The sequence below is a fragment of the Ictalurus furcatus genome, chromosome 16 (assembly GCF_023375685.1).
Source record: "Ictalurus furcatus strain D&B chromosome 16, Billie_1.0, whole genome shotgun sequence".
Classification (NCBI taxonomy): Eukaryota; Metazoa; Chordata; class Actinopteri; order Siluriformes; family Ictaluridae; genus Ictalurus; species Ictalurus furcatus.
In genome coordinates this window covers 6,997,501-7,025,467 of record NC_071270.1, presented here as the reverse complement: position 1 = coordinate 7,025,467, position 27,967 = coordinate 6,997,501, and the positions used below count along the sequence as shown (strand labels likewise).

The 27,967-nt window shown below is 40.2% G+C and overlaps 3 protein-coding genes across 3 annotated transcripts in view; 2 read left to right on the top strand and 1 right to left on the bottom strand.

The window, feature by feature from the left end:
- The first annotated feature begins 1,054 nt into the window (after positions 1 to 1,054).
- Positions 1,055 to 7,094, top strand: zgc:56235 (Voltage-dependent anion-selective channel protein 2-like). The gene is made up of 9 exons (XM_053645548.1): positions 1,055 to 1,209; positions 2,899 to 2,970; positions 3,084 to 3,133; positions 4,072 to 4,224; positions 4,323 to 4,375; positions 5,025 to 5,246; positions 5,961 to 6,111; positions 6,750 to 6,807; positions 6,894 to 7,094. The coding sequence occupies exons 2-9, from the start codon at positions 2,904 to 2,906 to the stop codon at positions 6,983 to 6,985; spliced, it is 846 nt and encodes a 281-aa protein (XP_053501523.1). The 5' UTR covers positions 1,055 to 1,209; positions 2,899 to 2,903; the 3' UTR covers positions 6,986 to 7,094.
- A 1,299-nt stretch (positions 7,095 to 8,393) lies between these two features.
- Positions 8,394 to 12,173, bottom strand: tor4aa (torsin family 4, member Aa). Its single transcript, XM_053645547.1, has 2 exons — positions 11,602 to 12,173; positions 8,394 to 9,833 (listed from the first exon to the last, which is right to left on the bottom strand). The coding sequence occupies exon 2, from the start codon at positions 9,831 to 9,833 to the stop codon at positions 8,589 to 8,591; it is 1,245 nt and encodes a 414-aa protein (XP_053501522.1). The 5' UTR covers positions 11,602 to 12,173; the 3' UTR covers positions 8,394 to 8,588.
- A 7,795-nt stretch (positions 12,174 to 19,968) lies between these two features.
- brap (BRCA1 associated protein) overlaps positions 19,969 to 27,967 on the top strand; it is a 14,600-nt gene continuing 6,601 nt past the window's right edge. The window contains exons 1-11 of the mRNA XM_053644894.1: positions 19,969 to 20,436; positions 20,856 to 21,014; positions 21,575 to 21,758; positions 22,655 to 22,844; positions 22,990 to 23,103; positions 25,428 to 25,576; positions 26,135 to 26,210; positions 26,607 to 26,745; positions 26,860 to 26,969; positions 27,061 to 27,150; positions 27,243 to 27,346. Of these exons, the coding sequence (XP_053500869.1) occupies positions 20,358 to 20,436; positions 20,856 to 21,014; positions 21,575 to 21,758; positions 22,655 to 22,844; positions 22,990 to 23,103; positions 25,428 to 25,576; positions 26,135 to 26,210; positions 26,607 to 26,745; positions 26,860 to 26,969; positions 27,061 to 27,150; positions 27,243 to 27,346 (1,394 nt within the window). The 5' untranslated portion in view covers positions 19,969 to 20,357. The remainder of the gene's footprint in view (positions 20,437 to 20,855; positions 21,015 to 21,574; positions 21,759 to 22,654; positions 22,845 to 22,989; positions 23,104 to 25,427; positions 25,577 to 26,134; positions 26,211 to 26,606; positions 26,746 to 26,859; positions 26,970 to 27,060; positions 27,151 to 27,242; positions 27,347 to 27,967) is intronic.

Sequence of the window (27,967 nt, the reverse complement as noted above, 5' to 3'; positions counted from 1 at the left end):
GTCTTATGGACCGATGAATCAAAATTTGAAATATATGGTTCATCGTGCAGGGTTTTTGTACACCGTCGAGTAGGTGAAAGGATGGTTCCTCTATGTGTAACACCAACTGTCAAACACGGAGGAGGAAGTGTGTTGGTCGGGGCCTCTTTTGCTGGATCCAGAGTCTGTGATTTGCACAGACTGAGTGGCACCCTGAACCAAATCTGATATATTTTGTATATGCCTAGTTGGTCAGGGGTTCATCCTACAGCAAGGTAATGACCCAAAACATACTTCCAGGCTATGTCAGAACTACCTTAGAAGAAAAGAACAAGATGGTAGGCTTCAAATATTCTTCAAATTATTCCATGAATTGAAGAATATTTCCGAACAATATTTGATTTCCATTGTAGAAAGAATGCCATGAGTGTGTCAAAAAATTTTTATGAAATTTTGTTAAACAAAACGATTCAATGATTTCTTTTTTAACTCCAATTGTTCATTTGTCCTATGCTTTAATTTCAGAGTAAATTTCAATAAAAACTGGAAAAATTGAGGTTATAAAACTTTTGACCGTGTGTGTGTGTGTGTGTGTGTGTGTGTGTGTGTGTATGCTTTTTCAATAAAGTTAATAATAAAGTTATAAAATACTTTAAACATGCAGTCATTATGAACACAAAATGACCGTTTCCTTGATTGCAGTTACACTGTTAGCTGCAGCTGATGATGCCCCCTAGAGGTCAGGTGAAAAGGTGCAATGATGATCATAATAGATATAATGATTTATTTATTTATTTTTTAATCTTTCATATTATCTTTCATTTATCTGTCACATTATCACCATTTAGATTAATTGATTTAAGCCTTACAATGTAAGGTAACGTGATTTTATACGGTCTGAAACACTTTTACTTTGAATCTTGGTGTGTAAATTGTCCATCTTCACATCACTTTCTCTTTAGACCATCAGCGCCCCCTTCTGGCTGTGTCTGGAAACGTATACTACCGTACTAAGTAGTATGCCAGAGTAGTGCGCAGCTGCGGGTGTTTGGTGCGGTAGCTCACTGCTTGGTGTACTGTTTAGTACGGAAGTGTGCGGTCTCCGTTGTGGCTTTGTTGGATCCGTTGTGTAAAAGCTAGCGTATCTACCACAGACACACACTGAAGAGCTAGCGGCTTGCGTCAGAAGGACAAAAGCTTTTGTGGGTTCAAGCTTTTGTTACAGTGTCGGTATGAAATTTATCTTATTGTGTTTGAAATAAAGGAGAGAGAGAGAAAAAAGACTTGAGCGTATGTGTTGCGTCAGGCACCTCAAATACGCCATTTTTGTCAGAAACGCTAGAGGTTACTCGAGTCTAGATATGATCAGGGCGGTATGCTAAAAGGACTTAGCATGTCATTTCTGTCATGTATTGAATTGATAAAAATGTCATATTTGTTAGATTTACAGATCATGAACTCAAGAGAGCTTTATTAGTAATGCTGCGGCCTTTTTTTGTAATCAAGTCTTAAGTGATTTATGTAACCTTGCTATTCCTGTAGCATCTTTTCTGCACCAATTAATTAACGTTAATGGTTGCTTTCAAAAACTATATATAAATAGTTTATATAGAAATAGTAGAAAAATAGCAAAAACCGTCCTCCAGTTGAGCATTATTATTATTATTATTATTATTATTATTATTGAGTTTGAATGTAATTTGATCTTTTCTTCTTTTTTCTTTTTTTTTGCTATGTAAGGAGAAACAAAACTGACTTGTGTTTAGAGATCTCTGTTCCTGTTTGGAGATTACACGTCGTTTGTATGTAATAAAGTGCATTTGTTTAGCCCTTGTCGTTATAACGTGTTGCTTTAAATGAGGATGATGTGTTTGGTGTGTAATTGTGGCCCAGGTTTAGTGTAGTGTGTAAAAGGCCTGTCACAGGGGGGGTTTGTCCTTGAAGTCTTTCTGATGGTGCTGTTACTCTTGGCAGCAGAAACCACGTGACTCGAGTTCAAGGTTAGCAAGATTATCAAGAGGATGGATGGATGGATGTTTGTTTCTTTCTTTCTTTTCAATCTGCAGCTACACAGAAAAAAGTACTGAATTAAATAAGTAACTTGGTACGGTAATGAAGTAATCAGGTAGTGTTTAATTTCCATCCTCTTAGGGAAATGTTTGACTCCATGCGAGCTTCTAATACCAAATGACGTCCGATATCAAGATGTATCTCGGCGTGCTTTGACCCGACTCGTGTTCGTGATCTGTGTTGTGTCATCAAACATCACAGCGTTAGCATCACACGCGTCAATATTGTCAAATTATCAGTATCGTAGCCCTTGGGATTACATCAGCGTTGCACAAGATTGCCTAAGCAGCATTACATTAAGCATTGCTGATCTACGACAGTTTAAAACAAACAAAAAAGATGTTATACAAAAACATTTTTATTGATATTCAGATTAGATAGATAGATGTACTGTAAAGCATCTAGGCTTCAGAACCAGAGTTAATCCGGGTTCACACTGTAAGATTTTGGCCACGATTTGGTCATCTGAGACCAATTTTGAGAACACTAAAAGACTCCTATAATCCTAGGCCAAACTCTGTAGTCTTTGATCGCTAGTTTGACGTGTTCCCCGACAGCTGATTAACGGCCGCTCTGATCAAATCTTCCCTCTGATTAAAGTCTGGCAGTGTCAGAAGATTTGAGGCACAGTCCTGTATTGTGGCTTCTCCTCCTCCGTACGAGTCTTCTTGTGTGCGTCCGTTTTTCGAGTCTTGACTGTCGTGACATTAATGACAGCTGAGACCCTACAGTGTGACATGGCTTACAGTGGGGATCATGTTCATACAGTCTGACACGCACAGTGTGTACCCGGCTTTAGACACTCCTGTACTCCTTGTTGTCCCTGATTGAAACCTTTTACATTATTAGGTACAATGTCTGTTCCTCCTAACTACTCTGACCTGGGAAAAGCGGCGAAGGATATCTTTAGCAAAGGCTACGGTAAGTTACTACATGTATTATGGGTTTAATAAAAGAATAAATCTTTTCGATGATTTCCTGTATTTTAAGAAGCAGCGTTTCTAGCCCCGTCTTGTCTCATGCTTTGTTTGTAGGCTTCGGAATCGTAAAGTTGGACCTCAAGACCAAGTCGCAGAATGGAGTTGTGAGTTAATGAGATGTTTTTCCTTGCTCTCCACTTTTTGTTTTTTCTTTTTACACAGAACCGGATTTCCTGTTACTGCCCGTTTCCTGTAACTTCTTTTTTTTTGGTCTTTTGAGACACATTGCTACAGTATTACTACACTACCGGTCGAAAGTTTGGAGACACTCGACTGAAATGTTTCTCGTGATCTTAAAAACCTTCTTATCTGAAGGTGTATGATTAAATGTTTGAAATCGGTGTTGTAGACAAAAATATAATCGTGCTGACATGTTCATTTCTGTCATTAGAAAACTCACATTTTATTTACAAAAATATTTTTTTAAACGGACGACTCGGAGTGAAATATTCAGAAAAGCAGCCATTAAGAGTCCAGCGTAGGTGGGAACTCCTTTAATACTGTTTAAAATCATCTCAGGGAAATTCCTCAAGAAATCAGTCGAGAAAATGCTGAGGATACATTTCTGGAAATTCTAGGTAAAAAGGGGGTCTACTTTGAAGATGCTCAAATATTCAGTTATTTTAAATTTATTTTGGATTTTTTATCACAGCGTAATTCCAGTAGTTCCATTTGTGTTACTCCAGAGTTTTGATGACTTTATTATTATTGTTATTATAAAAAGTTGAAAACAATAAAGAATGAGCATGTCTAAATGGTTACAAGGGGGGAAAAAAGAGAATTTTGTATGAGGAAAAAGTAACAAGGAGACTTTTCTTACATTAAATGTTGATTAATCGCTATTATTTGTATTTGTACATCCATTTTTAGATGCTTAATATTTTCATACGTTTGGTATAAAATGAACTTGATACTGGTAGGCTGAGATTGTTTATTAATAGTTATTTTATAGCTTGACTTTGCTGGAATACTGTAATTCCTCTGTAGGTGTGGTTTATTTGGTTTAGTCCTTAAATCCTCTCTTGTATTCGCCACACATCAGGAATTCAACACATCTGGATCTACTAATATTGACTCTGGCAAGGCTGGTGGGAGTTTGGAGACCAAGTACAAGCTGAAGGAGCTGGGCCTGGGTCTCAATCAGAAATGGAACACGGACAATACTCTCGCTACTGAACTTTCAGTGGAGGACCAGGTGTGAAAAGCCTCTGGAAAATTCCCCATTCATTTACTTTATCACGTATTATTACTAATAGCATCATTGGTGTAAAATGATTTCTCTCTTTTGAGCAGCTGGCCAAGGGCTTGAAGGTGGCTCTTGACACGTCCTTTGTTCCAAACACAGGGTGAGTGGTTTTCATGGGACAAGACGTTTTTAGATAGTACTGTGAAGTACGTACTGGCCTTGTTGAAAATGTAGCAACAACACCAGTGTACCAACACTACACTGGTGTTGTTGCTACATTTTCAAATGGAACTAAATGGTTTGTTTTCATTTGTAGCCAGTATTCACCTGCTAGCTGAGTCACCACTACAGTGCTGCCAGTGTTCTTGTAGGAGAGGCTAACTGCTGTCTTTTTTTTCTCCTTTAAAAAATATAATTTTTAAAAAATTTTTTATAAATACATAAAATGCATAACCGATGAATGGCATTAATTAGCATCACGTTGACAGGGGCTGAGGTAAACATTTCCTTTCTTAGCTAGAGAGCAGTGATGACTGTAGTACCTTCAGTATTCAAACTTTTACTCTCCCAGTGCTTGCAAGAACACTTATGGCTGCTACACCATTTAGGAGCCCTGTTTATTGGTAGAATGAAGAAAAGTTCTGCTGTTGAGACAACAGTAGGCTGGATTGGTATTATTTAATGTAGTTTTGTAAACTGTTTATCTGTTACTTTAACTATATCACATGTAGTGTGACAATAGAAAAGAACTTCATCAAGAAGCTAACTGACCATGCACTCACTAATATATTCTCTTACTTTTACCACAGCAAGAAGAGTGGCAAGCTGAAGACTGGCTACAAGCGGGACTATATCAACCTGTCCTGCGATGTTGACTTCGAGGGCCCAGTCGTGCATTCAGCGGCTGTTTTGGGCTACGCGGGCTGGTTGGCTGGTTACCAAATGGCATTTGACACAGCCAAGTCCAAACTGGTGCAGAACAATTTTGCTCTTGGCTACAAGGCTGGCGATTTCCAGCTTCACACCAATGTGTGAGTTTCAGGGGCTGGATAAAAATGTAATACCAGCATCAAATCATTAAAAGTTAACATGGATGATATTTAGTGAAAGCTAATGACATCATGCAAAGTAGAGGTCGACCGATAGTGGATTTTACTGATGACTAAGTTGGGAGCTACCTGCCCATAACGATTAATCAACCGATAGCTTTTAAAATTCATACTGAATGAAAACATAACATTCAAATTAAAATATTGCTGAACTTTATTACAGAAATAAACAATATTGACTGTACCATGAAAACGTACTGTACGTTTTATATAAATATTAATATATATTAATTGTTAAGAATTATTAAAGTAAATGAAAGGTATACATCCAAACTGAACCAAAAAGTAACACTCCAAATAACTAATAAAAATAGAGACATCCAAAATGAATGAAAAAAAAAACATTTCAAATAACAACAAAATTAATCAATGGTCTTTTTTTAAAAATTTCGCCTCTAGAGGCCGCTCTCGTGCTGTATAATGACGGCGGACCCTTCTCAGCCGCTCCGCAACAAACTCAACCTGGAAAAACTACCGCTGTGGATTTTTGCCTATAACCTGTAGTTCTGCAAAACCAATCAATCAGTCGACCTCTAAAGCAAACTGTCTCTAATTCTTAGCCCTCTTTCTTTCTATTGCTGTTGATATTTTATTGCTGTCTACAATGATTCCTAAATATGACTTTCTCTGGTTCAGAAATGATGGAACCGAGTTCGGAGGCTCTGTCTACCAGAAGGTGAATGACCAGCTGGAGACTGCGGTCACTCTGGCCTGGACTGCTGGCAGCAACAACACACGCTTTGGCATCGCTGCCAAATACCAGCTGGACAGTGATGCTTCTTTGTCTGTGAGTGATCAATACATGAACTCATGATGCCACTAATGACTAATCGGAGACCAAGACACGTGAATAAATCCTAAGATCTATAAAGTCCTGTATCTCTTTGAAAACGAGGCAGTGCAAAGGTCGGATGTCACAGTATGAAATTATAGCTTAGGCTGTATGTAGTTTATCAACCAAAAAAATATTTAATTTACAGCATTTAAAAGGAAACTCCATCCCAAAACACAATTTATTCGATTTAAATATTTGTGATTTTTTTCTAGTGACTCTGGTGCAAATTTGTTGGTTGGTGCTGTATTTTTGTTATTGACATGGTTGTTTGCTGTACTGATGTTACAGGGATATTGCTAGGAGAAATATTCAGTAATCTCAAACATGGTAAGGTTTCGCTGTTCGCTCCTAAAAATAAGAGTGAGAGCTTCTTCTCAAGGTTGGATTCAGAGTTCCAGAGCAAGTGTTGGACGCGGTCGCCAACCAACTCATTGGCAAGCTACGAGATGTCAGGCACGATTTCTTTGATTGAGGACCGTGCTATTAGCATGGAAGTCGAGGAGACTTCACAATGGACAACTTCACAATGATTAAAGTGAGGAAAAAAATATAAAGCTCCTGATAGTTTGTCTCTAATTTTGCCCTCACAGGCCAAGGTGAACAATGCCAGTCTGATTGGAGTTGGTTACACTCAGTGTCTGCGACCAGGTAATCATTGCATTTATAATCTTTTACACATGAGGTTTTCAGCTGTTTCTTAAACTACAAAACCCCACCCTCCTTGTTGTGTTTAGGTGTGAAGGTGACACTCTCTGCGCTCATCGATGGCAAGAATTTCAACACTGGAGGACACAAAGTTGGACTGGGCTTTGAACTTGAAGCATAAATGCCCACCATAGTGGTATTTATCCTACATGTTCCGTTGTTCTTTGTCCACAAGCATTACCCCACCACGTCACTTGATTGAAAAATAAAGACGTGATAATTGGTGCTGATTTGAGTGACTCAGTCAACACTTGAATGCTAAATGTTTCCATCTGCTAAATAAATGGTCCACCAATGAATGAATAGGAATGTTCTGAGGTCTGAAAATATCTTGTTACAAGTAATTGTTATTAAAAAAGAAAAAAAAAACACTACAACCAGGTTTCATAGCATTTAACGGCAGTTGAAGTTGGTATATGCTTCATTGAAGAACTTTTTTTGGTGTTTGATTACTGAAGATAACTTTGCTTAATGTAATATAAGTGAAGCATTAGCTGCTCTCTTCTGCAGGATTTCAGTATGAAAAGTAGGCATGTTAATAGGTTGCAGTTTAATGGCTTATAGTTGGTACACAGACGTTTAAACATGAGTAGTGAGAGAACATGTCAAAAAAAATCCTTCAACATCCTGCAATAAACTTGAACTGAAAACTGGTGTTAATGGGAGCAATAAATGTCATTTACTTTGAGTTGAACATATTCAATGTGTTGTACTATCATTATTATTATTATTATTAATCAGACCTGATTGTATTCAGACATTTTACTTCAAATTTTCTAGCTACAGATCACTAAAAAGAAAAAACATTGTAGAAATGACACAGGATAACTATTTAGAGTTGTAGTTTTACTTATGTGTTTTACAATTATGGTATAATAACGTTCATTCAGTCCTTCATACAGAGTCATTCATAGTTCCTACTGAATTATCTATATTGTAAACCTCTGGTTTGATGTATGCTTTTACAGTGGTGTGTGTGTGTGTGTGTGTGTGTGTGTGTGATCCTGACCCCAGAGCTGTAGCAACGTCTTCCAAAAAAACAAATAACTTCAGGAAATCTATTACATGATTATGCCAATGCTTCTCCTGATCTAAAATGGAGGACTCTGACAGCAAGACAGCTTATTCACAGGGGTTTAACAGTGATCCCAAGACATTTCCCCCCACAAATGGTCAGGTTTTAGTACTTTCACCTCAACCTTGTTTTGTTATACTCCTATCTGTTTTAAGCATATCACTGAAACCTTTGGCTTTGTAGGTCTGTCCTGAAATGTTCCATTCAAAGTTTTTTTTTCCTGAAAAGGTCTCTCAGCTCCAACACCCTAGTTCCTCTTGGGGGAATTCACCATTTGTTGACATGTTCCAGCCTACAGAAGTTTACCAGTAACAGTCAACTGCAAAACAAAGTAGACAGGAATCCTTCTGCACTGTGTGTGTCTGTGTGTGTGTCTGTGTGTATGCGTGAGAGAGAAGTTGTTGGCGACACTTTGTATTTAACAAATATATTCGGCGGGGGGATAGCATTAAAAAAATCAGCAACTTTCTTTAAAATACAACATTCATAACATTCCTCTTTAGAGCTATAAAAATAACAAAGAAACCATGCCAGTCTTTTCCAGCCATCACAGACTAGTACTGATCTTGACGCATCAGTGTATTCCTCCAATATTCTTCTACTAACAGTACTGACTTCTGCATGACCTCAGTGTTCACAGCCTTTGGTTTCACAGAAGATTCACTTTTGCCACCACTTGCTTACATCCAGTGCGTGAAAACTCTCGTTCACCCACAGAATAGTAACCCAGCTCGTCTGCTAGTCTTTCTACATGAGAGCGCTCTGGGTAAAATCCTTCCCGGGACATTTCATCAATAAAACATTGCATCACGTGGCTTTTTTCCAGAAGTGTGAGAGGCAGCAACTCTGCCTCCAGCCAAAGCGAGTGGTGCTTTTTGAGATTACTAAGCAGCAAAGCGTTCAACTCCTTGCTAACGTGCCCTCGGCCTGAAATGGTGATACTGGTGGAGTTCTGCAGCACGAACTTTGTGATCTCTTCCTGCTCCAGGTTGCTGATGAGGATGTAGATGGCATTCAAATATTCGTTATTCTCTTTTTTTGCGATGAGACCATGCACAGTTTCCAGCAGCTCAGTAGGCATATGCTCCATCTCATCAAAGATGAACAGGGGGATCTTCTCCTCTTCTTCAGCCTGAGTGACCATCTCAGAGACTTGGGAGGTCAGAGTTTTGGTACAGAGTGGGATGTCTCCTTCTGTGGGACAGTGGTGGAGCACGAAGTACTGCATGACCAGCTGCTCACCCACCAGAGAACGGAAGTGCTGAGCCAATAGCCTTCCTATGTGGCTCTTTCCTACACCACTGGGCCCAAGAAGAGAAATAACCAAAGGTTTACTGTGAACATATGTGGACAAGTAATCTTTTAAATGGCCCAACAGGCCATCAGTAACTTCCTGCTGTCCAAAAACCTCTCTTTTAAGGGTTTTCTCAAGTCCCTCCAGATCGTATTTGAGCACATGGTCATCCAGGTTTTCAATGGCGTTGTAAACCTGCAAGAAAACCACAACGCATAACAAGACCAGGCAGCTCTTAGCCCGGCTCTGCTCCTTGGTGGGCAAGACTCGGCGGCTGCTATTGGGGAACAAGACACGTGCCTTTTTCTTTCTCCTTTTCTTGCCTAGATTGACAGGACTGTTACCATCGATTACATCAAATGTAAAGATCTTGGGGCTGGTGGAGCGCTGATCACCACACGGAACTGTTAAATGCGCACTGTGCTGGGACGCTGACGCTACCCGCTCCATGCGGCGCCGTTTCATTGCTTGGTACTTCTGGCGAATTCGCACCACGGCTCGTACAGTTGCGGAGAACTGGGAGAACGGTGTTGTCCTGTTTTCCTTCGTCTTCTCCAGTTCATCCTCTGAAAGCATGACAGAAACGTTTTGCTCCCCCATCTGTGAAAACAAAAAGGTAGCATTTATTTTCATTAACTGATGTTGGAATGCATTTTAAGAAACCTGGATAGGCTCGAGTCGGCGGTAAAATGTGTATCCTTTTGACTACACCCCAATCATCTTTCCCCACCCCATTTTAAAAAGGGTTCATCTGAAGCAGCAAAAAATAAATGCAGAGTGAACGTATTTTTTTAAATAAGTAATAGGAATGCGAAAGTCATTGAAGTCCCCGGGAAGTTTCCACTGAAACAGGAAGTCTCTACTGAAACAGGAAGTCAAGGCGGGACATAACGAGTGGCTCTGCCCCCTTTTAAGTAGCCAATCGTGTTAAGCTTACCCTCACAGCCCAGGCTAAGCCATACTTAACAGTTTGTACCATAGATTTTTATAATGTTGGGGCGGGACACCAGATTCTAAAGAGCATCTGATTGGACAGAAAATCTTATGAGAAGCTGACATGCAGAATGATGTCATCAAAATTCTTGATCCATATTTGTGGCAGAGAGAAACTGCACATTTTGAATGCACATAATTTCTACATGTGCAGTTTGTCATTGTTTTGGAGTACACTAACTTATAGATAGGGCAGTGGTAGCTTAGTGGTTAAGATACTGGTTGGACAACTGCTCAGAAGGTCATGAGTTCAAATCCCAGCACTGCCGAGCTTCCACTGCTGGGCCTTTGAGCGAGGCCCTTAACCCTCAACTGCTCAGCTGTATAAATTAGATTAATGTAATGTGCTTTGGATAAGGGCGTCTGCCAAATGCCATAAATGTAGGTAAACCTTTAGGGTAAAATATTCATACTAAAGGCAATAAAACCTTAATTTTGATGTCAGTTTCTGACTTTTAGTATCAAGTGCTGTGAGGAGAACCGCCACAGAGTCAGTAAGTTTTGTTTTCAGGGTGTTTCTGCGCAACTCGCTTCATCACTGCCAACTTTCTCTTCTTTCTCTCCGTAATGAGGCTGTTTGCTGCTTTTTCCTTGAGAGAACAGAAGACTTGTAGAGGCAGGCACGTGTACGTGTGTGTGTGTGTGTGTGTGTGAGAGAGAGAGAGAGAGAGAGAGAGCGCACGCTCGCGCATGCAAATCATACTCATTTGATCATTCGCCTTCCACGTAAAGCCGGTTATTCCGGTTCATGGATGAAGGACACCAGGTGGGGATCGTCATTTTGGAATAGTGTTCCATCGATAAGTGTCCTGGACACACGCACACACATACACAGGCACGCGCGCGCACACACGCACTCAACACTTCAGGAATGCGCGTGTATTTGAAGAGCTCGCGCTTGTACGCTTCCGAGTGCTCTTGTTCATTTCACAGTTTCACGCGTTCAACATCCCCTCCTTTATAACCGAGCAGATAAAGCTGGTTTCCTTCCTGGAAATCCTGTCCATGTTCCAACGCGATCGTGTGCAGTTATTCCCGAGTATTACAAACTGCACACAGTCACCGCGGTGTGTACCTGTCCATAACAGCTAACCAGTTTGGTTTTGGTTTTATTTGTTTGTTTAAGGGTATTTTTTGTTGTTGTTTTATAACTGCCGCCTGTTAGTGCTATGTGGACATTAGAGCGCTGACTAAGCTAACAGATGAACCGTGCGAAACGGGAAGTAGAGATGGTGACAAGATTAACAGAAGAAGAAGAGAAGAAGAGACGATTGAGGCCACCGTCTGCAGCGGTGAGAGAATCAACTGCACGAGAACTACCAGTACAGGCGCGCGCGCGCACACACACACACACACACAAACACACTTCCCTTACCTTCAGCAGATCACCACGGAGAGGTTTGGTAATGTCTTAAAGTCTTCTTTAAGCCTAGAGCATGGAGAAGAACAAGAGGAGGAGGAGGAGGTATCTCGTTCCTGACCTCTACTCACCACTTGCTCTGAACTCCACCTATTTGCTCATCTCTCCACCAAGCCCCTCCCCCTTCCTCTTCACCACCACATCCAACCACAGCTCTAATGCACTGAACAGTAGCACAAAAACTGCATGGCGTATGTGCTGCTGCTGTACTCAATAGTAGTAAAAGTAGTTATCCTGCTACAAGCTCCATCCAAATCCGCATACTAAATAAAATGTCAAAGTAGTAGGTGAGCACGAGTGTGGAAACAAACACATCTGTTGAGTAAGCTAGTGCACCATGTTGTGATGGGAATTCCAAAACTTTCCATCTTTCTAAACAGTACAAAACATTTACCAGTGATTATTCTTTTCATGAAATTGTTAAGAAAATCATACTCAACCTAAGTAGTCAGCTAAATAGCATTACTTCAGATTGTATTTGGCACTACAAATGTGCACTGACAAACACAGTAAACTTGCTTTAATGTTATAGTGAGCATTGTGTCTGTACTTCATTTGCAGTTTTTCCTGATAAATCTCCGAGTCTCCCTGTCATACTGCCTGAAAAAAACAAAAACTACCTGACAGCCAAACAAACACTTCAGCATTCCCATTCAGATGTGAGAACTCAGAAGTGGGATTCAATTACACAGCAAGAAAAGAGCCGGATCATCTAGAAGAGTCGACTCGTTCGTGATGGACACATCACTCATACCACAGCTACAGTACTTCCTCTGATAACGACTAGAAAACGTTTCTTCCTAGAACATTACAACACATTAAGAGATAATTTTCTTTATATTTGAACTGCATGTGTGCATTATATTTCAAATCATTTATCACTTTGCAGCATGCCATTTTCATGATTTAATGGACAATATTTAAGAGACATCAACAGAAATAAATTGGTATGTTAAGTCCTTGATGCTTCCTTCACCCTAATAGATGAGTCATGCCAGTTCAAATACATCCCCAGACCCACATGCGAGAAAAATACATACATGCGTTGGCCATTTTATCAGGTAAATCTACCACATTCATGCACTTTAGGCTATTTGTGAGTCCCCCGGTACGTCCATCAGTGGAAAGAGACCACCACAACACTGCCACTACCATGTCACTATTATTTTTCGGCCTGATGCCATAGCATACCGCTCCCTTTTAAGCTGCATTAAGAACCTTTTACTCTTTAGAGAACCATCTATTTACTAGTGCTTTAAAGAACCCAGTAATGGTTCTTCACAGCAGTGCCATGTGTCAAGGAACCAATGTTTTTCATCAAAATCATCAACTTATATACTAGATCCCTCACCTGCATGTTTCTTTAAATAGATTATTTCAGAACTAATGAAACCCACTCTAAAAAGAACCAATTCTTCCTTTAGCACTGGCTATGTACCTAAATTATTTCAACTAGCGTTTATCAAAACCCTCATTAAAAAAATTGACCTCTAAATTTATTTCTTGGATTCGCCTCCTTTACTCAGCCCCTAAAGCCAGGGTTCACACGAATGATATTCGGATTATTTTGCTCTCGGACGAGGGTGTCACCAAGGCTATCCTCTCTGCTTTTTGCTGTCGTTATCAAACCTCTGTCTATAGTACTAAGATCTTTCCACTTGTTTAAAGGAATAGTCCGATACGGTGTTGAATACAAATTGTCGATACATGCTGATGATTTGTTATTGTGTGTAACCGATCCATCCATCCATCCATCTTCTACCGCTTACTCCTTTTCAGGGTCACGGGGAACCTGGAGCCTATCCCAGGGAGCATCGGGCACGAGGCGGGGTACACCCAGACAGGGTGCCAGTTGTAACCGATCCTATTGCCTCTATGCCTGCTGTCTTAGGTGTTCTGGAAACCTTCAGTTTTGTCTCGGGTTATAAATTAAATTTGGAGAAAAGCGACTGTTTTCCCGTCAATACTGCAGCATTTTCTCTCCAACAGTCAGATCTACCTTTTCAATTTAGTCAGTCAGTCAATCCTCTATACCTGCTTTACTTTATTCCTCTCTACCTACAAAACTCTCTCTATATACTGATAATCAAGTTGTCCTTAACACACTTAAGATTTGGTATCAATTTAGACGGCGCTTTAAATTTGTAGGTGCATCCTCTTTGGGTCCTTTAAGCAAAAACCACTTAATTCCTCCATCGTGTTTGGACTCTACATTTTCAGTGTGGTATGACAAGGGCATTAAACAATTTAAAAATCTGTATGCCGATGGTGTCTTTGATAGCTTTGACAATCTGTCATCTACTTGTGACCTCCCTGTGACGCATCTGTTCTGTTATTTTCAAGTTTTCAAGTTTTGTTTCCAGATGTTTTTCTAATTTCCCCTCTGCGCCTCCTGAACAGGCTTGGGAAAGCTTGTTTTCAAACAATCCACATCAGAGAGGAATGATTTCTAAGATTTATGATTTTATTCTGACGTTAGGTAGTGAGTCAAGTACCAAAATTAAGAATGCATGGGAAATGGAGTTAGGAGTACAAATAAGTGAAGAGTGTTGGGAACGTGCTATAGGTAGGATACAGTCTACCACTTCCTGTGCTCATCTTGGACTCATACAATTCAAAGTTTTACATAGAGTCCATTTGTCTAAGTCGAGACTTTCTGTAATATATCCAGAAGTAGAGGACAAGTGTGATAAATGCCATGGCTCTCCCCGTCATCTTGGCCATATGATTTTCTTTTGCCCTGGTCTCTATGGTTTTTGGACTGGTTCCTTTACCATCATGTCCACTATTCTCAGAGTAGACTTAAAACCTTGCCCATTGATTGCTATATTTGGGATTCCTGATGCCTCAGTTCCATTAAGCTCTGTACAAGAATATATAATCGCTTTCACATCCGTAATAGCAAGACGTTCCCTATTGTTGCACTGAAAATATGCTAAATATCCATCCATCTCTCAGTGGCTAAAGGACATGGTGTTTTTTTTTTTAAACTCGAGAAGATAAAGTACACGATGAGGGGTTGTACCGACAATTTTTTTAAATTTTTTTTTTTATAAATGGCAACCCTTTATTTCATATTTTATGGAGTTACAGACACTTCCCACTTGAATTATTGTGCCTGTTGCTGGATTTTATAATACATAACCAGTTATAGATATTGAGCCTTTTGAGCCTGGTTCCTGTCAAGGTTTCCTCCTCATATCGTCTCAGAGAGTTTTTCCTCACCACTGTCACCTCTGGCCTGCTAATTAGGGATAAATTCTTACATTTAAAATCTATATCCTGAATTTATATATTTCTGTAAAGCTGCTCTGGGACAATGTCCATTGTTAAAAGTGCTATACAAATAAAACTGAATTGAACTGAAGTTATCATAAGTTCTTTAAAAAAACAAAACCCTTACTTTCAGGAACTAATGTAAGGGTCTTAAGAGTGATGCCAGGAGAACCTTTTCCAGTCCCACAAAGAAGCTTATAGGGTTTACTTTAACCTATCAAGGGATGATACCTTGAAGAACTAATACATTACTTTGAAGAACCTATAATGAAACGTAAAGAACTTCTTTAATCTCCACAGAACCATATAGCTCAACTCGAGGACCCTATACAATGAAAAATTGTTCTTGACAAGAAGAAGTCAAGTCAAGTGGGTCTTTATGGTCATTCCTCTTTATAGTTTGTATACATTGGAACGAATTGGCGTTTCTTCAGGACCATGGTGTAACATGGAACAGTACGCATGACTACATAAAGTGCAAATACACAACAGAGTGATATGAGTGCAAAACAATAAATACACAGAACAAAACAACAAATACACAGGACAATAGATACACAGAACATGGACTGTCGCTATTTTGTAATGTAGCAGCACAAGTATAGCAGCAAAAACAAGTTCCACAGTATAAAGTGACTGATGCAGCTACTGTATGTAAAGTGCAGTGTGCAGTAGTACTGAGTCTTACTGGGTTAGGTGTTCGACAAGCCCAGGTGAGTGTTGGGAGGCAGCTGGGTGTAATCTGACTGCCTCAGGGAAGAAACTGTTACAGAGTCTGCTGGTGGTGGCACGGATGCTCCTGTCCCTTCTGCCAGATGGCAGGAGGGTGAATAGTCCATGAAAACTGTGAGAGGGGTGCAGGATGCAGCGGTTGTTGAATGAGGTGTCGATGGTGAGTAGAGAAACCCCAATGATCTTTTCCGCTGTTCTCATCATCCACTGTAGTATCTTGCAGTCGGAGGCTGTGCAGTTCCGTACCCCACAGTGAGACAGCTGTTCAGAATGCTCTCTATCATCCCTTTATAGAAGGAGGTGAGGATGGGAGGGGGAACTTTGGCTCTCTTCAGCCTCCGCAGGAAGTGGATGTACTGCTGGGCCTTCTAGAGTCCAGGAGAGGTCCTCAGTCATGTGCACACCAAGAAGCTTTTGACTCTCTCCACAGTTCTTCCATTGATGTGCAGTGCAGAGTGGTCTGCTTGGGTTCTCCTGAAGTCGACAATCATCTCTTTAGTCTTATCAACATTAAGAGAAGGTTCTTTGGTGCTGTAAAGAACCATCGAAGAACCTTTATTTTTAAGAGTGTGCTGTGTATGGTTTTGGTATGTGTGTATCAAGTGCATAGACGGTGCTAGGAAATAACACTTCTGTTTTTTTGCAGTCTACCAAGCCCAGCCAACAGCAGTCCTGTGATCAGAAACTGACACTAATAAAAGATTATAGTGGTGGGGTCTCAAACGTTTTGCAACCACAAACCCACTGACTGTAAAATAACTATATTAAGGTTCATTTCATGAACATAATCTTTTGAGACTGCTGAAACATCAGGCTCATTATTTACATTTGTACAATAATATTCTGGCTGTTTATTGGACCAGTGTAACACACATTAAAATGCCACTGCTATGCCAGTGTCTGTGCTGTGCTGAGAATAGTCCCACCCGTAATATCTACTCAAGCATGGAAATATAAGGGTGGGGATTCTTTGGGTGATTAAAAAAAAAAAAATCCAAAATATATAAGCAATATTCAGTATGTCATATCATGGCAATGAAATAGCAAATATTTGTCTCTATATATATGTCTCTATATACTGTATATCAAACATATAAACCAGTGTCATTGTTATGATTTACATGTTAGAAATATGCAAATACTTTTTCTTTGCATATGGGGAGCAACAAGTACAACAGTAACAGTACAACATTTGGAGTGTAAGTGTGATGCTATGAAAGGAGGTGAGCATGAACATATACGATTTGATTTGTGTGTGTGTGTGTGTGAGTGAGTGAGAGAGAGAGAGAGAGAGAGAGAGAGAGAGAGAGAGAGAGAGAGAACCTTATAACAGATAGACTAATACATCACTCTGGTTTATCTGTTACTTATGGCTTTGTGTTCCAGGAAAAATGCTGTGAGCCAAACATGCAAATAAAGTCCCTGGGTGTAAAAAAAAAAAAAGAAAAAGTGTCACACTAGTGATGCTGTGGCATGATTAAGCCTGTGTATGTTTTTGAATGCTATTGCATGTGTGTTCATATGCTATCCAGTGTTTGTGATCCAGGACAGCCCCTATAGTTGTGTTAAATTACAAAATTACAAATCCAACCTGCTGCTGTTGCAAGCGAATATAGATCTCAACATCAAATCTTCACCGTATGATCATTGTACAATCCAAGATCATGGGTTTGGTATATCATGGTACAGTATCTCTATATTTAGCTACAGTAACGTGGACCAGCAATTTTCAGCAAATCAGGACAAGGAAGTGTCTGCAACCTGCCAATCATTTTCGCTGCAGAATTCAGAATGTGACCCTCTCTTCAGCATTCAGTGTTTTAAGAGTTTTGGAAGACAACCAAAGGGAGGGCTGTATTTTTTTACATTCTGCTCACGTTGGGTAACGTCTGCCATTTGACTAAACCTTTAAATTATATTGCAGTGCTAAAATGTATTAACACATTTGGGTAGAGAAACTGGTATAAAACCTCTTACCCATCGGTAGTTTAGCAACATGTAGAAATGTAGAAATGATTTCTATGATTTTATCATCATAAGGTTTAAAAAAAAAGAGAAAGTCTATACTTTTGTGAGTATCTATACAGAGGTCTATACCATTAACGCTATAACGTCATATTCTCTAATCATGGTATATCATCCATCCATTATCCATACCGCTTCTCCTACACAAGGTCGTGGGGAACCTGGAACCTATGCCAGAGAACTTGGGGCACAAGGCGAACCCTGAACAGGGTGCCAACCCATCGCAGGGCAAAATCAAAAATAAAATGTCTTTCCATCTATTACAGTCTACTTTTTCAATTTTTTACTAATCAAGTTCATATTCCGATGTTTCTCATCCCTATTGTGCCTGTCTGTGACTCCCAAAAATGTGCAACTAAATCACACTATCACTACATATACAAAAATCACCTTTGTTTCTCTCTACAGTGGAAGCAGACTACACTGTAAACAATAGGCCTATGTAATCCACTTCTATTGTAAACAGATTACATTGCTATCAAACACACAGAAAAACATGGCATTGCTGACCAGAACTAAACAAAACAACTATCTATTTTCAGCTACGCAGCACTTCACACTGCCATGCTAGTAAGAACATTTTTGTTGTTGACTCAGCACCCCACTCTTTCTCTCATCTTATAATGACAACATGATAAATACTGACAATCTTTTAGTAAGTTGTGTGTAAATGTTCGCGCAGTACAGAGTATATTAAAAAAGCATAATTGAAGTATATATATAGTTGATTTAAAGAAGCATAATTAAAAGCTATAGAGTATATTCAAATTACACTATATTCTATATATTACTATAAGTATGTACTTAGTTAGAAAAATCCTGTGTTGCCTTGTGCTCCTCTACACAAGGACTCAAGCAATAAAGTAACATCTAGACATGTTGTGTGCATACTTGTGTAAGTTAGAGATACCTCTATGGTATGGGGTTTCTGGGCCTAAAGGAAGTATGGTTTTGGGGCCTCAGAGTAACTATGGTTTTGGGGCCTCAGGGTAACTATGGTTTTGGGGCCTCAGGGTAACTATGGTTTTGGGGCCTCAGAGTAACTATGGTTTTGGGGCCTCAGGGTAACTATGGTTTGGGGGCCTCAGGGTAACTATGGTTTGGGGGCCTCAGGGTAACTATGGTTTGGAGGCCTCAGAGTGACTATGGTTTGGGGGCCTCAGAGTAACTATGGTTTGGGGGCCTCAGGGTAACTATGGTTTGAGGGCCTCAGGGTAACTATGGTTTGGAGGCCTCAGAGTAACTATGGTTTGGGGGCCTCAGGGTAACTATGGTTTGGGGGCCTCAGAGTAACTATGGTTTGGGGGCCTCAGAGTAACTATGGTTTGGGGGCCTCAGGGTAACTATGGTTTTGGGGCCTCAGGGTAACTATGGTTTGGGGGCCTCAGGGTAACTATGGTTTTGGGGCCTCAGGGTAACTAAGGAGAGAGAAACCATTAAAAGGTGGTAGGAGCGAATTTTGTACAGAGTGAACTTACGAAGGGTTTTTTTTTAAAAAACAAACAAACTGATGGGCTGGTCTTGCGCAAGGCAACATATAGACAGGAGTAATTAATTGTGATGAAAACCCCACCTTAGATGAGCACACTGTTCAGAATAGTATAAAAGACCCAAGTTATGTTGCATGAATTCAGACATCTCAACTTTATTGCTTAAATAATGTTTGATTTCTTTTGACATCTACAACCCCTTGTCTATCAGTGTTTTTTGACTTGGAGGTTGGAGAGATTTTTCTACAACAGTAGCCAAAACTAGACATTTCTTTCGGATTTACAAAAGTTTCAGAAACAATGATTTTCTTCGTACTTGTGCGCACATGATGACAAATGACAATTACCAGTAAATTACCAGTAAATTACCCGGCACCTGCACTTCACAGCTGAACTGAATAACATAACATTGAAAATGGTCATACTAAATGATAGATTAATAAATCTGTTTGTATTCAGTTTATTGAATGTAAGAGATTTAATAGTCTTCTGTAAAATATCTTTTTAGGAGAGAAAAACAATCAGCGGGTTTGATATTTTTTTTTCCTTTTGGTTTTTGTTGTATATCCTGCTGAGACCCAGGAACTTTTATTTATTTTTATTTAGATTTTTCGGCTAAATTAAGTGTTGGGGTGGTAAAAAAAAAAAAAAAAAAAAAATACATTGCAAAGAAAAAACATTTTAACTTAATTTTATTCAGATTTTAGGATGTGTAATGAGACTTTTGTCTAAGGTCTTCGTGATAAATGTGAAAAAAATCCTTTAATTTTTCACTACCGGCGCGCGTGTGTGTGTGTCTTTCAAACAGTCGTTCACTCCCGTGATACCTTGAAAAAGGCCCCGAAAAAGTAACGTCATCTAACTGATCAGAGCTTCTATTTTGAAACGTGAAATCATCTGACCCGGAAGTGAAGGATGACGGATAATTTTCTTAATTCCTAAACTTCAGTTATCTTGTCTTTTCTTATTCAGAAACTGTAAAATAAATAAACAAAATGACTGAACACTGAAGTAAATTTATTTGAGATATAAATGACAAAAACTCAGTGTTTGTATCTAGTTGTTGAGCAATATTGTGACGTTTTCTTTATGTCTGTGGTGTTTATGTGTCACGTAGCTCGCGCTTTGTTTTGCTTTGTGCTAGATCAATCTGTAGCCTTTAGCGCGCGCGAGCTGACAGTTTAACACATGAGCGTATCACTTGTAGTGATCCGTCTGGAGCTCGCGGACCAGTCGCTCATGCCACAAGGTTTTCAGTACTGTGCCGGTAAGCTACCAAGCTGAAAGTCTAGCTGCTGTCACTTTAATAGCCGGAATAAAGCAGCTGTTCATCGTTAGAAGTAGTGAGTAGCTGTATAAGGGAGAGTAGTGAGGTAATGTAATGAGGGTTGTGTAGTAGTGTAGACCACTGACTAGTTAACTAGTTAACATGTTCACCAAGACTTCTCTAGAACTTTCCTGTCAGTGTTTTCCACCTCCAGACTCCTCGTCTCTCCTGAGTGACTGTGCAGTTTGCAGGTTGAACATCACGGGACTTCACACAGTGCTCACTGTCCTGGGTTTTGTGTTTATTACAGTATATATATGTCCAGCCTTGACTTCTCACAACTAGCTGGATCTGGATGACTGAAAAAATAATAATAAAAATCATAGTGAAGTGCTTTCTCTCTGTCCATTCGCCCACAGATGAGATGTCTGAAGAGGAGATGCGAGACAAGGCCCTGGCCTCGGCCAGGATGGCACTCGGGGGCAAGACGGAGATAGAGAAGGCCGCTATCCTCCATCAGCACATGGGCAGCCGGGCCATGTCAGACATGGTGATTGAGACTCTCATGGCGAGCTCAGGTTTGAATAAATTCTACAGTTTTTTCCCAAATGACACGCAATTCTTTTTTGCTCTCTTCTACCTCTCAGCATCACCTGAATGCATTGATAGAGGTGTGGTGATGGTGTTGATTGTGGTGGTGGTGGTGATGATGATGGTGGTGATGGTGGCGGCTGGGAGACAACAGATTGATTCTGAGGATCCCTGCCTTGTCTGTAGGAGGGGGAAACCCCAAACAAAAACAGAATTACCCCTTAAAGTCGTAGAACCTACTGACAGCTCCAGACTCATTCCTCACTTTTGCAATTACATACCCTTTCCTCTTAGTTTGGCTTTAGTTGCTAAAGAATTCATAGTTCATACTGGCTTTAGAAATTGTAACAAATTAAACATACACTGACAGGAATTCAGTTTGAGGTGTGGCGCTGAACTGGTGCGGCAAAGTATTCGGAAAATTATTTCATAAGCCACCATATGTAACGCTGATAGTAAACAGGTCTGTAGTAGTAGTAGCAGCAGCAGAATGAATCAGTATAGCGACATAGCTGAATTTCTGAAAAAATTGCACGCTCCTTTGTAGATGTACCTGAGGAGAAAGGGGGAGCACAGTCGACCGAGGAAAGTGGCAGCAGTAAAACGGAGGATAGCGATGCCACAAGAGTCCCCGAATCGCCCTCCAAACAGCTTCCAGATCAGATCTCTTTCTTCAGCGGCAACCCATCTGTGGAGATTATCCATGGCATCATGCACCTCTACAAGACAAAGTAAGAACACTGTCAAGTCTGGAGGTGGATTTTGCAACACTGAATTGCTCCTAGGTGTGTATGAGTGTATGTATGGTGTCATGCGATGGACCGTGTCCCATTCAGGGTGTAATGATAATGATAATGATAGAGTCTTTATTTATCACATATACATTACAGCACAGTGAAATTCTTTTCTTCACATACCCCAGCATGTCAGGAAGTTGGGGTCAGAGTGCAGGGTCAGCCATGATACAGCGCCCCTTGAGCAGAGAGGATTAAGGGCCTTGCTCAAGGGTCCAACAGTGGCAGTGCTGGGGCTTGAACCCCCGGCCGTCCTGCCTCATACTCTCGCTATCTACCGTTTTTACTTTTCTGAGCCAATTATCCAATCATTTGTTGAGGTGAAGTCACATGACTTTTTTTTTGATGCTTATTGAAGAATTTATTCGGTAAATGTGTTTCCGTTGTCGTTTATGCGCATGTCTTATCAAATAAAAAAATTATCAGCCTCAATTGAGCGTATACTTTTTTTTAAATGCACATCCTGGAGATTTTATTTGCATCCGGAGTTTCCATCCAGCATTTTTTTTTTTAATGCGATATCCCAAAATTAAAATACATGGATGGAAACACATTTATTGAAATAAATATCTTAGCGCTGACCTTTCATACATCAACCTCATGTTTCCTTTCATATTCACTGTGCTGTAGTGCAGCGCTGAAACTACAGTTACGGTAACATTCTGTTACTAACGCACAACACATTACATTGTTAGTTTTTGAAAGGCAGTGTACAGATATTTTGTCAAAACAGATTGTGCAAACAGTGGGTTCTTTGTTCCACTGATTGCCTTTATGAAGAAGAATGCCTTTATGCAGCTGTGTTTTTACTCTGTGTTTACTTTTGCCTACAGCAAGATGACATCGCTGAAGGAAGACGTGAGGCGCAGCGCCATGCTTTGTGTGCTCAGTGTGTCGACAACAATGACCAGCCATGACCTCATGAAGTTTGTGGCACCTTTTAATGACGTCATGGAGCACATGAAGATCATCCGTGATTCTATGCCCAACCAGTACATGGTGCTGATAAAGTTTGCCACCCAGGTACAGTCCGATCAGCCTGGTTTTTGTGCAGTGACTACACTTAGCCAGCAATATACGAGACTGCTTTTATAACACAGCAGCGGAGTTCTTGAATTTGATTGGTCAGAAGGTGTTGCTTAATATTCTTTTATTTTTCTTTCGACAGGCTGATGCTGACAGCTTCTATACAACCTGCAATGGCCGGCAGTTCAACTCCATTGAGGATGCCGTGTGCCAGCTGGTCTATGTCGAGAGGGCCGAGGTGATCAAGTCTGAAGAGGTAGGAATTTGGCAGCAAATGCCAGTCTGTTTTCATTGTGTGTCTTCTTTCCCCCTTCTTTCAGAGGTTTACCACGTCTTTATGTTTTCCATGTTTACATGCTCTGTAATAAATCAGTGGAGGAACTGCATAAGGGGTCTTAAAAAAAACAAAAACAACACATTAAAACTCTGAAGGCCAAGGCTAGTGGAGTTCAGTCTTTGACTTACTTCTAGGACTAGGATTTACTCCTATGCTTGAGTTTCAGCTGAAGACCAGACATTCTCCTTTAGGAGTTTCTGGTAGAGAGCAGAGTTCATGTTCAATTATTGGAAGTTGCCCAGACCCTGAAGCAGTAAAGCATCCCCACACCATCACACTTCCACCACCATGCTTGACCGTAGGTATGATGTTCTTTTTGTGGAATTCTGTGTATGGTTTATACCAGATGTAACGGGACCCTGTCTTCCAAACAGTTCCACTTTCAACTCATCAATCAACAAAAGGTTTGAGGACCATCAAGGTGTGTTTTGGCGAAATTCAGACGAGCCTTAATGTTCTTCTGGGTTAGCAGTGGTTTTCACCTCGCCACTCTTCCATGGATGCCATTTTTGCCCAGTGTCTTTTGGATAGTGGAGTCACGAACAGTGACTTTTATTGATGCAAGAGAGGCCTGTAGGTCCTTTGATGTTGTCCTTGGCTCTTTTGTGACGTGCTGGATGAGTCGCTGCTGTGCTCTTGGAGGAATTTTAGAAGCTCTGCCACTTCTGGGAAGGTTCACTACTATGCAATTTTTCCATTTGGAGATAATGGTTCTCACTGTGGTCCTTTGGAGCCCCAGAGCCTTTGAAATAGCTTTGTAACCCTTCCCAGGCTGATGGAATTAACTATAGGTGTTAAATACATTTTCACACAGGCCCAGTTGGTATTGGATAACTTTTTTGCTTCAAGAAATAACATTTTGTTTACACTCAGGTTGCCTTTGTTTTATCTTAGATTTTATGTTCATTTTTTAAACAATTTAGTATGAGATACACAAAAACAGAAGAAATCAGGAGACTGATGGCAAATACTTTTTCACAGCACTGTATATCAACGTGCACAGCCTTCTTCAAGTGTTTCCACGGGTTTTCAATAGGTTTTAGATCTGGACTCCAAAACATTGATCATTTTCTTCTGAAACCATTCCTTTGTTTACTTGAATTTGTGCTTTGGGTCGTTATCATGCTGGACGGTGAAATTTCTCTTCAGCTTCAGCTGTCTAGAGACCTGCAGTTTTTTTTTTGCTAAAATAGATTGGTATTTGGAGCTATCCATTATACCTTGGTCTCATCAGACCATAACACATTTTGCCACATAGTTTGTGGGGATTGCCGTCACGTGCAGGGAGTGACCAGTACTTACCAGATATTGCTGCAGCTCTTTCGAATGTTGCCGTAGGTCTCTTGGCAGCCTCCCTGATACGTTTTTGTTTTGTCCTTTTGGAGGGACGTCCTGTTCTTGTTGATGTCACTGTGATGCTCCGTTTCCTCCACGGTGTTCCGGGGTGCATCTAATGTTTTCGAAATTCATTTGTACCCCTCTCCTGATTACTACCTTTCCACAACGAGATCCCATACATGCTTTGTAAGCTATTTGCGATCATGGCTTCAGCAGTCAGATGAAACGAAGATGATGTCAAGAAAATCCTACAGAAACAGCTGATTTTTAGTTGTGGTTAATCAGAATCACATCGTTGATGATGTACAATAATCACTATGAAGCATGAGTTTGAATGTGATTGGGTAATTCTGAGTACAGTCACGTACCCTGTATCATTAAAGGTTGTGTACACTTATGCTGCCAGGTTATTGCAAGTTGTGTTTTTTGTTTGTTTTTCACTTGGTTTCACTTTGTTGGTAGATATAATCACATTAAAGGGTGGAAAAAGTTCTGATATTATTTATCTCGGTTTCCTTTTTACATCAAAAAACTTGCAATTTTAACAGGGGTTATTAAATGGGTTATATATTACTTACAGGGTGTCCCAAGTCTCCATACATTGGGGACTATGTTTGCCAGCACCAGGTCGGTTGTGTCTTCGTCAGTGGATGTTCGTGGACGTCCACTTTTCGGTCGGTTCGCAAAACCTCCAGTCTTTCCGAATTAGTTAATAAGTTTGGCGACATGCTCGCCATGTTTCCTGTTAAAGCCCTCGAAACCTTGCGGCAGCTTCCCGATCCAACCGTGAGAATGATTTCAATACGTTCTTCTTCTCGACATTTAATTTTTATTCCAAATAATGGCATGTTTTGTAGAGCTATTTAAAGGCTAATGGACTGTTTTACTGGTTTTGAACCCATTAGGGGGCCAGTTTACCAGTGATGGACTTGACTGAGCTGCCCAAATGCACGGTGTGTCTGGAGCGCATGGACGAGTCGGTGAACGGTGTACTCACCACCCTGTGTAACCACAGCTTCCACAGCCAATGCCTGCAGCGCTGGGAGGATGCCTCGTGAGTAACACACACACACACACACACACACACACACACACACACACACACTCACTCACACACCATTCAGCTATTCCAGTTCTCTGCTAAACCAAGCAGATAATTTATACACAGTTTACTCTGCAAAACTCTGCAAAGTATTGGTATATAATTACAGCCCACTGCAAGTGGATTCTGTTTTTATTTCAGTCCAGCTGTTTGTTTTTTTTTTTTTAAAACTTCGGTGATGTTTTTGATATTCTCAAAAAAAAATCTTTTGATATTTTTCCCCCTTTGCATTAGTCCTTCATAATAAAGCACTGACACACAATGACGTATTACTGTTTACTATTCTAACATCTGTTAAAAGAAAGGCCTGCTGGGAATTTTCTCCATTCTTCCTAGCTCATTCCAAACAGTGTCATGACGTGTTGTTTTTAGGCTATTGTACCATTGTAGCAGATGACCTTTGACTTAAAAGGTGAGCAAAGTACAGGCGAGGACAATAAAGTTGCCAACTGCTAGAACGGATGATGTTCTGACTGTGTATTTAAGACACAGACGGTTGTCTCTTTCTAGGTGCCCTGTGTGCCGGTACTGTCAGACCCCGGAGACTGTGGAGGAGAATAAGTGCTTTGAGTGCGGCGTGCAAGAGGTAGCCAGATGTTCCAGTTCTACTCCTATTCTGTTTTTATTTGTATTGTGTGTTCATCCGTAGACATTGTCACAAAGCAGCTTTACAGAAATCCTGACGTAGATAGTGGGCAAGGAAAAACTCCCTGAGACAGCATGAAGTAGAACCAGACTCAAAAGGGAACTTCTGGTGGGATTATAAATCATTGCACTATGAACGGTAAAGGCCAATAGTACTAAGCTGGTGTTGAAAGGATATTCAATATGAGCATATTGTAAATAGGAGTGCTGGGATGAGCACGTTATGATTCTAGGAGGTACAAATCTACAGTATACGTTTGAGTGCAGAATTCTGTTTAATGTCGAAAAACTAGCTGCGATATTTGCATACACAGCAAAAGTTACACTTTGTCCACAGAACTTGTGGATCTGCCTGATTTGCGGCCACATCGGGTGCGGACGCTATGTTAGTCGCCATGCCTACAAGCACTTTGAGGAAACACAGCACACCTACGCCATGCAGCTGACCAACCACAGAGTCTGGGATTACGCAGGAGGTATGCAAACATTGGATGTCATGCTGCATATTTCTGAGCCTGAATACACAGGTTTGTTTTGTTTTTTTTATGTAAAGTGAGTCAAATAAGAATTTTGTTGTTTATGTAACTAAGATAACTATGTGCATCGGCTGGTGGCCAACAAGACGGACGGCAAAATCGTGCAGTATGAGTGTGAGGGTGACTCCTGTCAGGACGAGAAGATCGACTCACTACAGCTTGAGGTTTGTTTTTCTTGTGCTCTAGTTTAACATACGCAATTAATTCATTGTTTGCAGTGACACATTTTAGAATATTCACCATCCTTTTCCCCAGTATTCTTATTTGCTGACCAGCCAACTGGAATCACAACGCATCTACTGGGAAAATAAAATCGTTCATCTAGAAAAAGAAACAGCGGAAGAGGTAAAACAGAGTTTTGGAAGTGCAACCAGTAACATTAATATTCAAATTTATTTTATTGTTACATAGATAAAGTAATAGTTATTTGGTTTCAGATCAACAATATGAAATCCAAATTTAAGGAGACGATCGAGAAGTGTGACAACTTGGAGCTCAAGCTGAACGAATTAACCAAAGAGAAACAGGCCATGGAGAAAAAGTAAAAGTCCTTTCACTAGATTTACTTTTCTACCATTTGATTTTATGTGAAGGGATGAAATGAGGCAGAACACACACTAAGCACAGAGCTGTTGTGTGTAAATTTAGAGCCTGTACTGCCTGTCTGGGGAATTTCAGTTTCCAGAAATGAGTGTAAGATTACTGTAGCAAAAACCACAAGCTAACAGTCATGCACACTCTCAGAGACAGAGAGCCATCAGAGCAAGTGTGAGTATTCAGGCCTGATAAAAATACACTAGCACACCTACGCATTCAGACTTACAAGAGGAAGACTGGCTTAAAATAGGGTGCCACATAACATGCAAGTAACATTACAGTACAACCAATTCCAAAAAAAATTGTGACGTTGTGTAAAATGTAAATAAAACCTGAATGAGATACTAAGATACATCTTTTTATGTTTCTGACTTATTGCCAATTAACCTCCAGCTGTTTCTTTTTAGTAACACTTTCTTTTCCAGTATTGTGTTGCCCTGTCCCAACTTTTTTGGGACGTGTTGCGGTTAAATTTTTTCTTAAAATGGTACAATTCCTCAGTCTAAACATTTTATATGTTCTATTGTGAATAACATATGGGTTTATGAGATTTGTAAATCATTGC